This window comes from Nasonia vitripennis, assembly GCF_009193385.2.
Source record: "Nasonia vitripennis strain AsymCx chromosome 1 unlocalized genomic scaffold, Nvit_psr_1.1 chr1_random0008, whole genome shotgun sequence".
NCBI classification, from domain to species: Eukaryota; Metazoa; Arthropoda; class Insecta; order Hymenoptera; family Pteromalidae; genus Nasonia; species Nasonia vitripennis.
In genome coordinates, this window is record NW_022279595.1 from 419439 (window position 1) to 437508 (window position 18070).

The following is an 18070-nucleotide window of genomic DNA, read 5'->3' on the forward strand; positions in this document are numbered from 1 at the left end:
AGATGTTGTACGTGTGTAGAGGAGTTGGAAAGAAGAAAAGAAAATGAAAGTTAATCAGAAGAAGAATACGTAAAAAGCGCCGAAACCATCGATACCGGGGACCCCAACCCCCAAACTAGCTGAGCAAGGTGATACCTTCAGTGATCTGAAGAGCATAATTACCGAAGTGAACGAGTACACTAAAGGCAAGACCAGATTGCACGGTCTGATTAAAACGGGTCTCGTGAAGGCATTGGAAGAGCTGGAGGAGATAGAGAAAAAAGGTATGTGCCTATTTAAGGTACCAGAGCCTCGCTTTGGAGGAAATTCTTAGCTCCCAAGAGCGAAAAGTCACGAGAGTTTGACAAGTGTGGCCAGCGCGAGAAGCACGGGCACTAATTTGTCAACTCAGCAAATGACAGAATACAGGCAGTGTATTCTGGGGGAAGCACGGGCACTAATTTGTCAACTCAGCAAATGACAGAATACAGGCACTGTATTCTCGGGAAGCAATAAAGGCACGTAAGGAAAAAGAGGAGCTCATTAAGAAGCTGTAAAAGGAAGTAAATGACCTAATCGGGGATTGTCAGTCACCACCAAAGAGCATAGAAGACATCACAAAACCGGCCAAGAAACTCAAAGTTTTGATGACCTAGTTGAAGGAGATGCACGAAGTGGAAGATAATAAGGATCAAAGTTACGAACATGGCGTCAAATATTATGAATATTATCACGAGGTACGGGAGAAAGCGAGAAGATGCGCACAAGGTCAGCTCATAGAGATGCTGTACTTTCAAGCGCAGGGTCAGGAGGCCGAAAAGTAGCTGGACTCAGAAGAGAAGAGCGAAGAAAAGCAAAGCAGGAAGAGACAGCGACGTGAGAAAGCGACGATGCAGCGTGAAAACTTCGTTCCGAGAGTCACCCGAAATGCATCAGACCAACGGGAGAAAGTCAGACCCAACAAGAATGCGGAAGTCCTGGGGAAAATCCGAAAGGAAGTAAACCCGGACACCATTAGAACGATGGTGCCCCGTCCGTGCGCGCTTTTCGATTTCGCTTAAACGCGTTCATACACACTCATACTAAGTTAGTCGAAATTACAACGATAATCCCAATAAATCACGCTCTTATGAAAGTATAGAGCGAGATTTTAAATTCATAAGTTAAACAGTATTAGATGAAAAAGTTTATTAATGTGGTAATATAAGCCATGTTTCGTGGGACGTGTGGTAGCATAGCAGCCGGTAGGGTAAATTGCGTACGTCATTATAGTTTTAATTTAATGTTTTAATTTAATGGTTTAGTATTAGCTATTGATTTAATATAAGTGTATATATATTTTATTTTTAATGTATTTCCTTTTTTTTTTTAAATGTCATTTATTGTTTTTCATTATTAAATATATTTAGTCTTAATAAAAAAGGTATATCTTATACCTTAGACGAAAATCATTAGTAAAATTTTTACTCGTCCAGTTTTCGAGGTTGTTAAACAATTTTCTACATGTATTTTACACGATGAAAACTGGGTAAAATTGGCCCCTAATTAAGGTTGCACATTTTGTACTGATACATAACTATCCGACACTTTATATTATAGCGAATAGCGAAACATGGTCTATGACACAGTGCTCTATGAGTATACAACAAATGTACCAAAAATTTTTAACCACAACAGACAATTTCCAGGTATCAAAATCACCTCCCGAATGGCAAGATATAGAGAAAATGGAAAAAAACTCTGCCCTAACCGAGACTTGAACCCTGGTCCTCAACTTCACAATCCATTATCTTACTTCCTTACCCATTTTTATTTGATCTAATAATGATGACTTGCAGATCATATATGAATCTTAGTAATATATTATTTACGTGTATAGACTATCTGCTGTTATTTGATAAAATAAGGAGAATAATTTTATTACATAATAAACGCAATTAATTTATTAAGTACGCATACATTTGTTTTGTGTTTTAATAATTTTGAAAAGTACAACCATCTTATTTTTTATATAAGATGAAAATCCGCTTTGTGTTTAAATAAATATTCTATATACTTAGGAGGAATTTATTTGATTTTTTTATATTTATGATTTTGCTCATTTTTTTGCACAAAAGGATTTGGATAAGTTTTAGAACATTCAGATTAGATGTGAGAGAATCATGAAACACAAAGCAGATTTTCACCTTGAAGTTATAGTGAGATTGATTAATCTTGGAGTAAGTAATAATTTTTATCAGTGTGCTGATTTTTAACACTTGACAATTTTAAAACTGATTTCACCACATTCAGTAGCGTATATTGATAAAAATACCGAAAAACTTTTGTAAGCTATAAACATTAGACAATATCTCTAAGGATTGCATAACTTTTTAGAGGAGAAATCATAATTATAATACTAAATACAGAATGGTGAGGATGGGTACAAAACTTATAGTTGCCAACATTTTACCTTGTAGAAGGTGTTTTTTTTAAACTGATTTTATAACCTTTTAATGAGTTTCAAATAAATTTATAAAGAAGTGTTTAAAGAACAATTCGATTCGACTTACAGCATAGCATATTTAAAAGTTTGGGTTTGATTTTTGCAAAATCTACTACACCTGCACTAAAATGCTTTAGATAATACTTTATGCCCTTTGCCTTCAACAAGTTTTATTAACTTTATTCGTCATAAGAGCAGTCGTTTTTGAGTTATTGTTGAAAAGCTACAGTTTGACCATTATTATTTTTAATAATAAATAAAAAAAGTATTTGACAGCTGGAAAACCAAATTTTTTGTAATAAGCTGCTCGATTATCCAGTTGAAAAGTTTTAGGGACATGATGCTAGACATTTTTGCAAAAACTGCTTCCACGCGAAAATACTTTAAATGATAATTTATGCATTTCAATATTTCAAGCAACTTTCAATTACGATGATTATTTTGTAGGTGCAGTAGTTTTTAAGATTTTTCAAAAAACCCATGAATTCGCCGTTATTATTGTTAATAACAAACAGAGAAAGTATTTGCTAACAGGAAAACCAAGTTATTTTCAATAAGCGCTATAAATAGAACCATATTAAGTTGAAAAATCCAGGGGACAATTAAAAAAACACCTAAAGGAAGCTAGCGTCTAAATTAGTATATAAATAAGACTTCGCTATCTATATCTGCTGAATTCTGATTAAAATCTTGACTGTTCTGCTGCTCGATCAGCTCAGCTGGGCTTGCACTAAATGATTACACCGGCACACAAAATAAAAAAATTTGTCTGCGCGAGAAATCAGACCTATCTATCTTTATGTTTTTCGGGTCGCTGAATTCGAATATAAGGTCAGTTAGGCCCCATCACGTCAGGGTCAAGGTCAGTTGGAGGTCAAATTAAGAAGAAAAGGTTTACAAAAATTAAAATGCCATATATTTATGTTTTTTTGGTCGCTGAATCCAAATCCGGAATCAGTTTGGCCCCATCACGTCAGGGTCAAGGTCAGTTCAAGGTCAAACTGAGAAGAAACAGTTTAAACCGATTAAAATGTCATATCAAAAACTTTCCAAAAATGGAAAAAGATACCGAAAAATTGTAAAAAATCTTATTTAATCACATAACATCTTCCTTGTGTACAGAGAAAAGTTGCTTTCGTTTATATTTTTTTCTTATTTTGCTTTTTTTCCACTAGCTTAGTAACTCTCGATGTCTGTCTTTACTCCTTTTTTCTCTTGTAACGAACTCTTTTTACTTCAAATGACCTATGCAATAGGTTTCTTTTTCTCTTTTTGTTATTTGTTTTAATGTCTCTCTTCAGTGTCCAGCAAAAATCTGCCATCATGTTGACATTCCATCTTCCTTGGTATCGATTCTCCATTACACTTATATCTTGATGAAATCGTTCTCCCTGTTCTTCACTGACATCTCTTAGATTAAGAGGGAAGTAATCAAGATGGGAATGTAAGAAATGCATTTTATAACTCATCAAGCAACCCAAATTTTTGAAATTCTCCAACATTTGTTCACCTAGTTCCTGATAGTTCTCACTCTTTTTATTTTCTAAAAAGTTCTCACGAACAGTTTTAAAACTTTGCCATGCAGCTTTTTCTGTGTCGTTTATTTTTGTGATAAATGTTTCGTCTTCAAATAGAGTACGAATTTGAGGACCATCAAAAATACCTTCTTTAAATTTAGCTTCACTTATTGCGGGAAACTTTTCTCCCAAATACTGGAAACAATCGCCATCTTTATCCAGAGCTTTGACGAACTGCTTCATGAGGCCAAGTTTGATATGAAGTGGTGGTAGCAGATAGTTTGATGGGTCAATCAATGGCGTACGCACAAACAAAAAAAATTTCACTTCCAGTAGAAGATGTCTAGGTATCAAAATCACCTCCTGGATGGCCAGGCATGGTCTATGATACAACGCACTGACTATACACAAATATACTAAAAGAAAATGTTTACTTTCTGTAGACGATGTCCAGGTGTCAAAATTACCTCCCGAATGGCTAGACATGGTCCATAATACAATGCACTATAAGTATACAACAATTGTACCAAAGAAGATTTTTAACTACAGTAGACAATGTCCAGGTATGAAAATCACCTCCCGGATGGCCAGACATGGTCTATGATACAACGCACTAAATATATAACAAATGTACCAAAAAAAAAATTTTTCACTTCCTGTATATGATGTCCAGGTGTCAGAATATCCTGAGGTTTACCTATTATAGTTATGGTAAATGATATATGGTGCTACTTTTTAAATTAACACCAAGTTTAACCACCAAGAAACCTTGTTTATAATCTTAAGTATATTATCAGAGTTAAAATTCCAGGCAGGCCAAAATTCCAAGAAGTCCAGAAATATTCCCTTAAAAATCCGGAAAGTGCGATATTTCATTTTAACATTAAGATATTGCAATATTAGTGTAGTGAAGAAAAAAATAAAACGGTAGGAATATTCTTAAATGTTAGGACTCATCCCTTGTAGAAAATCAAGCGCATTGTGGCAATAATTTTATCGTCAACGTATGTTAAAATGACGTGTATCTAGAAATACTGGAAATACTTTAAAACAAACTTATAATATTACCTCATTTTGGAAAAATTTGTGTATAGATATCGCCATACTATGCTGAATTTTTTACCAGGGTATGACAGTTAAAAACATTTTAATTATAATTGGAGGAATTAAAATAAATTGAGCTGGCTCTGACGTTTTGGATAGAAATTTAAACAAATTAATATTATGTAGATTGCTTATTCTCGAGAACAAGTTTATCTGCTAGTTGAACTGTACTGAGGTATAGAATAACGCATCTTTGCGAGATTCTTAAAACAAATTTTACGTTTAAGTGTAAGACAAATTTTCCGATCTTAATACAATAGTCTTCTATTATAAGACTATTAATTGAGTCCAGAATAATAGCTTGTTCTTTCGTAGGACATTTCTCTTGTTGGACTGCAGCTTCCAAATGATTTGAAAACTATAAATATCGAAAAACTTGTACAAATGAATAAGATTAATACTCAAATTCAACTGTTAGTAGAAAGATGGATATGCTATATATTGTAACGAATAGGTGGCTGCAGGAACGGTCTAATAGCTAGTCGGCGCGAGTGTAGGGTAGTGCGTCGTTTGCTCAGTGGTAGAGCTCGCGCCTTGAGATCTCGGGGATTGAAAAACTCACGGTGGTCGGAAAGTCGGTAAAGTCGATGGTATACTAATACTCTGTAAATATTACTGGTTAAATAAATAAATAAACAAATATATTGTATCATTCATAATTGATTGTAATTTTGCGTGAAAATTTTTAACGGAAAGATAAGCTATATTCTGTAGATTCGTATTTTTCGAAAATTTAGTTGAAATCAATTTCAATTATTTCCATTTTGTATTACATGTTATTGTTGAGAATAAATATGGTCTGCCACACTTTTGCATGATAGCCATTGCATTTTGATGTATGTACCTGACTGAGACCTACATTATATAGGGCCTCACTATAAGCGAGCTAAGCAAACAGGAGAAAGAAATATTACTACTATTTATATAAATGTATTGACATGTAGTTTGTCTTAATGATTCTGATTTTTAATTTAGCAGATCATCAAGATATTTTGGATTGGAGTACGAAACTTTTGATGTCAGTAACTTCATTAAGGAATATAATAGAAACAAGAATATAATTATGCTTATATCAAAATTTCATGAATTTTTATCTACAAAATGGAATACGAAATGGTCAGATGAATTAATAGAAGTGTATATTCAGTCATATCTACTAATAAGGTAAAACGCAAAAAATATCAATCATTGTGAACAAATTTTTAAAAATTTTACTCCCCTAGTTTTACAATTTATTTAGTTTCTTGACCAGGTATTTATGCTTTTATAGAGTCTCTGTTAGAAACTTTCAACACCTGTGACCAGAAGGCTTGTAGGTTGCCCTTAACGTGTTTGAGGCATGCTTACTACACATATAAAATAGAATTCTTGAGCCTTTGATTCTTATTTAGAATAACTTATTGCAGGATGTACCAATAAAAATCTTAAATTGTTTTTAATACTCATACAATGGGGACATATATATAAGTACACTGTAAAAAACCGCTGCCAATTCATTGGCACGTAGCTTCCTCCAACTAAATTTATAGGTTTAATAAATAAAATATTGTTTTAATATACAGTCTAATCTGCCTGCTAATGTATGAGGCGGTTTTCGATACATAATTTAGTATATAAGTTTTGGATGGTTCATTGTCCGAAAGTTTGCGGACCCTTCTGTTTTTTTATTATAGAATACGAACGCTGCCGTCAATTTTTTTCACAGAATATATCAGTATGACATAAATTCATAGGGAGGGACTTTAACGACGTGCAACGACACCCCTATAAAAGAAAGTAAAAGTTTTGGGAAAAATCGGCTTTTACATTTTAGCTCTTTACTTGAGAACCGCTTGACGTAATCGTTTAACATTTTAGCAGCAGATAGATTTTTTTATGTTAAATCACCCAATAAAATTTTGAATCATTTGACTGTTTTGGAGATATAAGAAATCAAAAAATTAAAAAAAAAAATGAAACTCTGATATCTTAAGAACAATAAGGGTTTAAAAGCTGCGCAATGAACTTAGCCAAAACACATAAAATATCTTCTTTTTCCCAAAATCTCAAGTGCAATAAGGCCTTTTTACGTCCGTAATCGAGGTACAAAAAAACTCTTTTTTTCAGTTTTCGATTTATTATTGAAAAATTAAGTAGTCAACTCACTTGAAATTTTAATAGGATATAGTTTGGCACATGACCTACCGACATGATTTTTTTTCGTTAGGTTATGGTGTTTAGTTTCAGCAATATGAATTTAAAAAAAAATCACCTTTTTCATTTTATCTGCCGAACAAAGCGGTCGATCCCGAGGACCAAATAACGAAAAGTAGTTGGTTTTATTTTCTTTGAAATGCATTTTAGCTGAATTGTTTGTAATAATGAGATGATCGAAAAAACGCAAAATAGTGTTTTTCAAAAATCAAAAAAAGGCAAAAAAATGTACTTAAGAAAATAAGAAGTAACTATTTTTTTCGAATTCTGAATCCAAAAATAGATATGCATGTCAAACTTTATTGATATTGACGAAGTAGTTCCAGAAATATTACGGTATACACACACACGCGCGCTCACTCCATTCCATAAGGACAAAAAAACACTTGATTTGAACTTCTAACACACCAAAAAGTATTTTCTAGAAATTTTGACGAAACTCAAAATTTTACTATTACAAAGCTTCCTCTAGGAGGAAGCAAAAAATAAAACATTTTTTGTAACACAAGCACAATTTTTGGGCGTAAAGGACCAGTTTTTGTTTTACCGGCGGGCAAAAAAAAATTAAACACGCCGGCTGGGCAAACAAAAAATTAAAAACGCCTGCAGGGCAAAAAAAATAAAAAAGCCCGCTAAAATATTTTAAAGTAAATGATTAATAGTTCATATCAAATATTCGTGTATGTGCGTGTGTGTGTTGTGGGTGTGATTATGTACATATGTATGTGTGCGTGCGTGTAAACGTGGAAATCAGTACATGATATGGTACACGAAAAATATGGTGTGCACCAAGGGCTAAGCGGGCTTTTTGGCCTGGTGTTGCAGTACTCGTCTGCGGCTCATAAACGCCCTCGCCTGCGGCTCGGGCTAACTCGCCTTGACTCGTACTGCAAACTCTACACTCGGCTTAAAAAAGCCCACTTTACGCCCTTAGTACACAATATACTATTTAAGTAAAAATATAAAAATACTGTTTGATGGTTGAGAAAACCTATTTGCTTTTGATCGCGCCCTTACCTTTTGGTAACTGGACTACACTCACCGTGACGTTTTGATTAAGCATTTTGAATGATCCATGGTGTCTCAAGCCGCGTGATGATAGTTTGCTATTTCTATCGCATACTTAACAGTGTCATTTATTGCGGCAATAGGGATAAGGTTCCGCTTCAATTCAGGTACAAAAGCACATTCTGCAGTTCTTTTTCTACTGCTAGGCCATTTACGCGTTCTCTAATCATTATTGTGCCTTGCAAATATAATAATAATACGAAAATTTTTAAATACTTATGAAATATTATTTAATTTGGTAGCAATATTGTCCAATAGTCTAAGCAAGATCATGGTGCCCTTGTGCAATATTGCGTAATCTAGTAATGCAACCTTGATATAATGTTCTAAAAAGATTGGATGCTGTAGACAGACCAGCTCAGGTCTAAAACGGGAATAGCTGTCCATAGCAATACTGCTCCAAAAGCTCAGCAAGGTTATATAATCTTTGAATAATATCATTGAATCTTGCGAATCTATGAACGCAACATTCAGACAATATTGCTCAAAGATTGGAGTCTATTTGGGGACCTATTCTCTAGATATCATATGCATGCATGCACCTTAATCTGCCAACCAAACATCTTCGTGTTTCACATCACTCACATATGTTGATACCGTAGATGCGTCTGCATTTTGCTGCTTATTTTCACTGCTGTTTTTATTGGGGCCCTCTCGCGCCCAATATCCTTTTCGCTTACGCACTTAACGCTTTGTATGTTTCTTCAGTTTCTCGATGTTCTCCTTTTTATACGCTTTTGTGGCTTTGGAGCGTGTTTGTGCGGACTTTGACTTTGGCCTTTTGCTTATTAATCTGAATCTTCAATGCTTCGATTTGCAGAGCTAATGAAGAATCAACGCTGCTGTCTTCTTCGCAGAGGCGCTTGTCCTCCTTTATTAGTCTTGCGACCAGATTTTCCTTCTTTGCGGTTCTGTTGGTGTACACTCCCACGCCATTCGGAACGCCGAAAATCTTCTTAGCTGACCACTCAGTACTCTAATCACTATAGCTGCATCAGAAAGTTTTTCTCTAACTTCAGCCCATCTTCTGCAGATACCTTTGAATTGCTCTAGCTGTAGAGCGACAGATACATCGTCTTTAATTCGAAAATCGTAGAACTCTTTCAACACTTTAACTCGTGCGTCTTGGCTTGTCGTACCGTATAAGGATGTGATTTTGTCTGCGATTTCTTTAGGCGTTATGCAGTTCTGGAGATGTACGTCGCCTACCTGGGCATCATTTAAGTTGCGCACTCAGCGGAGTGCGAGTCCCTCGCTAATCCCTAATGACCGTGTTTGTCGCACGTATCCTGCGTAGGCAATAAATACGAATACGCGCTGCGTCTTTGAGAGGCTCATCATCATAGATTAACAGACGCGCTGCATAGATTACAGAACATCTGCTTTTCAAAATTCCGCGCTATTGCTCTTATAACTAAAATTTTAATTAAATTGCTACCCATAATCCAACAGTAATTTTATCGGCAGTGTTGTATTACAATCATCTCGCAAGAATACGAAGGCATGGTACTTTTTACTATTATTGAGTATATTTAACAAGTCTCGGTATAATTATGCACGTATTAAACTATTAAGTATACATTTAAGCGAAAACTCAGTTATTCTCAATTTTTTAGTATTTTTGGCTAGTATAACAAGCAGTCATATTTTCATAAAAAGTTTGAACCAACGAGATGTTTTTATAGAGCTCACTCGATTTGAAAATAACTATTATAACCTTAAGTTTCACATGTTCTACGTCAACTAGTAATTTCATGACGCGACTAAAAACTTACTACTCTGAGACTATGTGCCTGAATTTTTTACTCTCAGAGTTGTATTATTACAAAGAATTTTTTACAGTGTAGCTGTAGTATACAAATGTTGACGGAGCGCGCGTTGTGAAGATCTAAGGATGTTTTACATCAAAAACTTTCAAAGCTTGTAAAAGAGAGAAACACTTCGCACCTATGTAGATGTAGATATAGTGCTAGCATGCAACAAAAACTTTGAATTGTTGTATCTTTGAAAAAAACATTGGTAGTCCTACTCAACTTTTTCTCGATGATCCGTTTTGTTATTTTCATCCGCTAGTTTCTTAAAAATAATTTAAGAAAACTCCCTTTAAAATTCAACTAAACTCATTTCTGCGATTACACCGATCTTGCGGGCGGTTGTGTCGGTCATGCTTACAAGCATCTCTCGCGTCATCTGTTACATCTTGACAGCGCACGCATTTTTTATTGAGAATGAATATAAGTCTATTTTGCATGCACACGCGTGTTTCAAATACACGCTAGTAGCAGGGGGACGTTTCCGCCAGACAGGGGAGGTGGCCTACTGGCGCCAGAGCCAGGTGGACGTTATAGCCGAGGCTGGAGGGGATAGCTGGCTGGGGGGACGTTATAGCCGACTGGCGCTCGCGGGCTGCGGGGACCTGAGAGAAGGGGGCAGTTGGGTGGCTCGCGGCAGACGTTGCGTGAGGAGGAAGTGGTTAAGTGACTCGCTGATGACGCTGCGTGAGAAGGGGGTGGTTGGGTGGCTCGCCGTTGTCGTTGCATGAGGAGGTGGTAGTTGGGTGATTCGCGGGGGACGCTGAGTGAGGAGGGGATCTGAAGAGCACGTGCAGGGGCCTAGTACGTACTCAAGTGGACGATTTTTTCTAGCGAACGTTTGCGTGCGCAGCGCTGCAGAGTATCCGCTTTTGACGGTTGGGGCCGTGTTGGGACTCTTTAGCTCTGCAAACACTCGGATTTAACAAGCACGGGTAAAAAGCATTTTTGAAAACTAGGAAATCTGATGTCGATAAATTTGTTTTTTTTATGAGTTGGTTATTCGTTTAAAACAGGATGTGGAAAGTATCTGATTTGAGTGCGGAGGAAATATCTAAGTGAGTCTTTCTTCTCGTAGTTGCGAGCTGGCCCGATGTTATTAAAGTAAAATATTTATGAGATTCTTTTTAGCCATGTTGAAAAAATATTATAGAGAGCAGTATGTTTTAACGTCTTACGACTAAGGGAAGAGGTACAAAAATGAATAGAAGATTTTTTATTAAAGGATGTAAATATAAGTATATTGCGGAATTCAATAGATTATTTACATATTTTTTTTTTGCTATTTACATAATTTTTGTGTTTTACGAACGAGACGGTGCAGTATTTTCATCCCAGTAGAAGCCGTAAATATCGAAATATTGCTGTGTGAAAAATAGGAAATTGTTGTAAAAATACATTCGATATCTCCTACTTTCATACGAGGTGGTGAGATGGATTTGATACGAAATAACTCTTAATATCGTCAAACTTATTCTGTAATGCAGTCCAACTGCTTTGGCTCAAATTAAGATCTGCTGAAGACTGCGAGTTTATCAGCTGTATTGCCGAGGTAAAACTTTCTTTATCACTATCGTATTAAAGTCCAACCACAATTCTCTTCGTGTTGGAGTTGTTTAAGCCGTAGACTGTAGACAATAAAAAGCTTAAATATTTTCTCGATTCCTAGGGCCGATCACCGCCATGAAGATTTTTTTCTTCCTCGCTGCGATCTGCTCGTTTCCAAACTTGCGCTTGAGCATTGCCTGTGCCATGATTTATCCTCTGTAGATGTGGATGAAAACAAAAGATCTGAGTAGGCGACCGAGTATTAGCTTGGACGAAGACCGCCAAGGATGAAAGTAGCGAGAAAGCCGGAAGGAAAGTGGTGCTTATAAACTGATGAGACGCTCACGCTTGGAGGATTAGTAGGCTACTGACGTATAGCGCGTAGGCGGGGAGCGCTATTCGGGGGGATCTACGGACTGCAGGCGTGACATCTGCATTCAATAAAGTGTCGCTCGTAAAGTAATTAGGGCTTATGACTTTTTTATGGGGGAGTAAAAGAGTAAAAAAAGGATTAGGACCCGCTCTGCCGACGCACACTGTACCCTATAGACATTTGTTGTTTCAAAATTCTCTACAGACCATGGTTTTCGACCAATCGCAATAATTTTTTTTTAATTGAAGTTTATTAAAATTCTTAAAGACCCATGAAGCCAGATTTTTGAATAAAATGTTATAATAATTAATTAAAAATCTAAGTTAAACAATAAACCCATAAACCTTAAGGCATTAATGGCCATAAGCAAATGGGCGACTGAAGGAAGCTATATATTTGTAAGTGGTTATTGGGGTCGCTGATTATGAATCTGGCATTAGTTTCGCAGAATTGATTTGTTTAAACAATTCATTGCAAAATTATCTTTTTATTCAAAACTACTTTAGTTTTGAATTTTACGGGCATAATTACTATAACCAATCATGTTCTAAGCATAAACAATTTTTTTTGGAAATTCACTACTCCAAGGTGGGCAATTTGCAATTATAGAAAATTAAAAAGAAAGTGTTAATCGTAAACCTTTAACCTCAAACCCAAATACCTTAAGCTGAGCAATTTTAAAACTGTATCACTTCATTTCAAGTTAAAATTAATAAGTTCTTAACAGCATCATCGACATCAAGCTTTATATTTTTTGTCTTGTGCCTTAAACTAGATATATAAGGATCAGAAGATATTAATAATTTATGCAATAGATCTATATTCGTGTAGATTCTACCACATTTTCGAGTATTAAATTGACGATAGTATTAAAAATCTTTATTCCGTTATTCTTGAGCTTCTTCGGATAAAATGCTGATTGGAATGAGAAAGTGATTTATAATGTTCGCACCATGGAGGAGAATTTTATGCACAGATGCATGCATGTAGAACCAATCGTACAAAGATACATATAACTTGGCAGTTTCTTTTGCATAATCGTCAAATTTGTCGGAGTCTATTTTAGATCCAGAAGCAAGAGCTTTTAGTATTACACTGTATCTTGTAATTAAACTTTCATTGACACCTGTAATTTCAGCTGTCAGTGCAGGGTCACGGAAAAATCTCCTAGCATTATTACCATCGTTAGAATTACCCGATCCTTGTTGTGGATAATCTACGATAAAGCTAGTTTCTTGTCTGAATCGCTGTTAAATTCTAAGCTTTATTTCATGGCATTGTTTTTTTTTTGTTGATCTGATGTTGCCTGCCACTTACAAAAATCCTAACGGTATGCTATGTGGAGTACGTTTTCCATAAATCGTATTTTTGCATGCAAAGATGAAAGGCCATACTCAACATTTCCTTCATTTTCGGTTCTATCAGCCAATTTATACAAATCGTTCATTTATGAAGGTTTTGCTCCGCAAATGCTACACATTGCACAAGAAGGAGAACCTATTATTGCTTGGCAAAGTTTTCCATCTATCATTTTTAGTTTTAATGAGTGTTGTATTTTGAATTGATTTACATCTGTATTTACAATTGAAGGCAATAGTGACTCGATCTTAGTTTTCATAGCATTAACATCAGCCACTGTTTTCTCACCGAGTTCCTTGGCATACACAAAACTGATTGGCCGGCAATGCCTAGTCGAACCAGGTTGAGGGTTACGCCAAATTACTGTTGCACCGTCTAAAGTATTGACTTCTAAGATAAGTGGTACCATACACATCATGAAAATACTTTCATCTGAGCTAGTTCCATCGGAGAATATTTGCTTAAACTGGCTATGATCTGATGATCCGTCACATCCCCATTTACTAGCCATAACTAGAGAGTATTTAGTAGATACATATTTTTTCCTAAATATGTGTTCTTTATAAAGTACAGCAGACAGTTTTGACTTGAAAGTGACCATAAAATGACTCTCAAGTTTTTTTTAACGATGCTTGATTCCTTATCGCCAAGCTCATATTGCGCTTTAATATAATCAATCAAGCAATTTACACTTCTACTTTTATTGTCTAATTTTAACAGTATATCACATAATATACCGTTTTGAATGGAAAAAGTATTCATTGTTAGGTTTCACTTAGAGGGGATGAATGAAAGGTAACTTTGATGCAGTCGTGATGATGACTGTTCAAGAATTAACCTGAAAACTATATATGAAAACAGTAGCCGTGAAAACAGCTGATAAGAAACTGTTTGCAACAATAATCGCCAGAGTAGTCGTGAAAATGTCTGTTTGAAAAAGACCATAAAAATTATCTATGCAAACAGTAGCCGTGAAAACGGCTGATGAAAAACTATTTGCAAGGATAATCGCTAGAGAAGTAGTCGTGAGAACGACTGATAATGATCGTGAAAATTATCTATGCAAATAGTAGCCGTGAAAACGGCTGAAGAAAAATTGTTTGCAACGATAATCGCTGAAAACTCCTAATATTTATTCTAGTTTTGAAGTCTAATTTCAATGCTTATTTATAATGATATTTAACCGTTAGCCTGCCACTCGAACGTGATCTCAAATACGGCAAATTTTTAACACGAAAAAATACGGTAAAAATTCATGGATTAGTGCATCATTATATACCTTTCAGGACGCTACTTCGCTGACGGATATGAAAACTGGTGTCGTCACCGCCTAGCGGCCAAGCGCGGTACTACTGATGCGGTGATGAACGCTGCTGCACATATACGGGGAATTAAGTTCTCAGTGCAAAACTAGACTAAACTAAAGTAGTTTTGAATAAAATAATAATTTTGCAATAAATTGTTTAATCAAATCAATTTTGCAAAACTAATGCCAGATTTATAATCAGTGACCCCAATAATCACTTTCAAATAGATTTTTAATTAATTTTATAACATTTTTTCAAAAATCTGGCCTTATGGGGCTTTTAGAATTTTAATAAAGTTCAATTAAAAAAAAAAAATTATTGTGTTTGGTCGAAAACCATGGTCTGTAGAGAATTTTGAAACAACAAATGTCTATAGGGCCCAGCGTGCGACGGCCCCGGATGGCGATGTCGGCGACATGCTGTTTAGCAGGATAACCTCCCCGCCTGCACGTAGGCCCTTTAGAGACCTTGCGGAAAATGTGCTATCGCCGATTTTTTAGGAGGTGGGAAAAGTGGGGAAAGCTACAGTCGGAATGACGAACAGGAAGGAAGCAAGAGAGCTAGAGGGTCTTTTTGCTTCCGCTCGTTGGACAAGTCGAACCGAGTTAAGTTCAATTTTTGTAATAGTCGAAAGCTCAGTCTTTACTTTGAGTATATTTATTGCGTGTGTGTTTGTATCTCTGTGCTATGGGCCTACCAGAGTTCTACCCGTAGAGTTCCGCTCTGACCGCTCACACGAGCACACGTCTGGAGAAATCGATTCATCAATAAAGAGTATAACAAGAACCTCTTGTCTTCTCTCATTTTATCTGAAACTGCTGTACCTGAAGCTGAATCTATACTGCCCGCATCTGCCGTATTTTCCCCAGATTTCGACCCGGAGGCAGACGCGGCTCTTAACGAGGCTATCGAATATTTCAAGGGATTATTGGAAGAAGGAAGACCTCTGTGGGATTAAAAATTATTAAAGTGTAATCTACTAAGTGTGTGTGTGTGCTACGGTCTCTATAAGTTGAGAAGAAACTTAAAGTATCCGACAGTGCTTGTGAAATAGTAAGTAAAAGTAAAAACAATGGCGCGCGAGTGATATTCGGTATTGTAAATACACACGATACCGTTCATTATTATTGATGCACACACCATGCCTACTTGGAGTGTTATACCAGTTTTTGCTGCGAGAAAGCGAGCTGGTAGTAACCCTTGCCTGTGAGGCCTTGCTCGCTCAGGGACGGCCATGTATGAAGCACACGGAGTTAAGTCCGCTGTTTCAGCAGTACTTCGAAGCATGTACGTATAATAATAATTATTATTATAATTATTATTATTATCATTACTGTGAAAAACGTTATTCATAAAAATTTATAAATATTTTCAGTGACAGAGTTGGGTATAATAGATCTGGATGGCTTTGACGATTTTGTCGAGAAGGACTCTACACCCCACACGCCGACAACACAGGAAGGGCACAGTACTAGCGCCGGAGCTACAGCAACAGTGAGCAGAAATAGCGACGAGCCGATGCCCGGGTGCCAACGCTCAACCGGTACAGCCCGAGGAGAGTGAGGATGAGGACAACGACAAAGCGGAGTACAAGGGCGCCGCTTACCAGAAGGAGGGATGCGCACGCACACTAGGTACTTTTGAATATATAGAGTTAGTAAGCGAGAGCCTTAGTGGGAATACGAATTTTTGGTCGAACGAGCGTCGGATAATTTTTAAGATAAAAAAATCGTTATACGAGGCATCGAAGTATATTCCGAGTATAATTGAAGGGCGATCGTCAAATTAGCGCGCTATGTCACGGCGGGGGCTTCCCCGCAAGACGTGATAGGCGTTGTAATTAAGTCCGCGGATTTTCCAAAAGGTCGCGCGGGGCTGTCATACCGTTCGGTAACCCAATTTAACGCTTCCGAATTGGCCGACATTTTCGACAGCGTCGCGTAGAGTCAGCGGTGTTTCGACGTTGACAAAACTTTTGTAATAACTGCGACTATTTTTGAACCCATAGTAGGCAAGGGGAAAATATCCGCGGAAACTCTGAAGGAAATAAATCAGAAATCGGTGTTTCTAGTTAAAATCGATGACGCGTTATGTTTACCCCGGGCGTTAATCTGCAGCGAGGTTCACGTGCGTAAAAATGCTACCCCTGAGTGGTTGCGTGAGTAGAAGTCGGTAAAAGCGGGGGGTGATACAAGGTGAGCGTGCGCGTCGTTTATTAGAAGAGGCCGGAGTTACCGTGGATAGTGAGGTAGGATGCGGTCGCACGGAATTACTTAAATTCCAGTGGTGCTACGCGAATCGTGGTATTTGCATCCGAGTTTTTAACTATAATACCTTTGGTGACGGCGATACTCTCGAGTTTGACCAGGAGCGCGACCTACCAAGCGAATATAGCAGTTTTATAAATATTGCGTATCATCCCGAAGATAAAGGGCATTTTAAATCTGTTAGGCGTTTAACCTAGTATGGATTATTGCGTGAAATGCAATAAATCCTAAAGGCGCGTAAATAATCATAAATATAACAACATATCGTCGGTCCCTACGAAGAGCAGTACGGTTCAGATTTGCTACGAAGACTAGTACGGTTCAGATTTGCCGCAAAGACAGATCTTTCCCACATGAAAAAATCCAATTGTTTTGGAGATAAACAAATAGTTATTTTGGTTAAAACTAATAGAATTGCAATATTTTTAATGTTGTCAAAAAATTTTTAAAAAATTTCGAAATTTAAAAAGTTGTTGAGATTTAATATTAATTTTTTTTCTTTCAATAAAAGTTTTCAATGAAAATTTGTTTAATTTAGACATTTTTTAAAAGGTTTTTGGCAACTTTGGAAATATTGTACCGAGGAGACGTTAACAATTTCTCGTAAAATCGTGAACGCTGGTTATTCCCTCGTAAAAAAATGGGAGTGCGCATTTGATAGAGAGTGTGGGGGTAATGTTGAGTATAGGGATTTTATAAAAAAAAAACACCCTATCGCTAGGGCGACAGTGTTGGATCCACGGGAGGCGTTTTTCGGAGGCCGCACTGGCAACATAGTGACATACTATGAAGCTCGCCAAGGAGACAAAATTCGTTATGTAAACATATGCTTATTGTATCCTTATATTTGCAAAACTGGTAAGTATCCTCTGAGCCATCCTCAAATTTATAATTTAGAGGATTGTTTTTTCATAAGCGGTCGAAATTACGAGAATTTTAATAACGTCGAGGGTTTAGTAAAGTACGATGTGTTTCCTCCACGTTCGTTATTTCACCCTGTTCTACCTATAAAAGCTAATAATCGTTTAATTTTTGGTTTGTGTCGTAATTGTATAACAA

At 36.5% G+C, this 18070-nt stretch overlaps 1 protein-coding gene across 2 annotated transcripts in view; it reads left to right on the forward strand.

Annotated features, from left to right (window-relative positions):
- Positions 1–18070, forward strand: part of LOC100680122 — a 138405-nt gene that overhangs the window by 90864 nt on the left and 29471 nt on the right. The window contains exon 4 of one of the 2 annotated variants that reach the window (XM_031932767.2): positions 6061–6249. In XM_031932767.2, the coding sequence (XP_031788627.1) occupies positions 6061–6249 (189 nt within the window). The remainder of the gene's footprint in view (positions 1–6060; positions 6250–18070) is intronic. The other variant, XM_031932772.2, reaches the window with a different exon arrangement.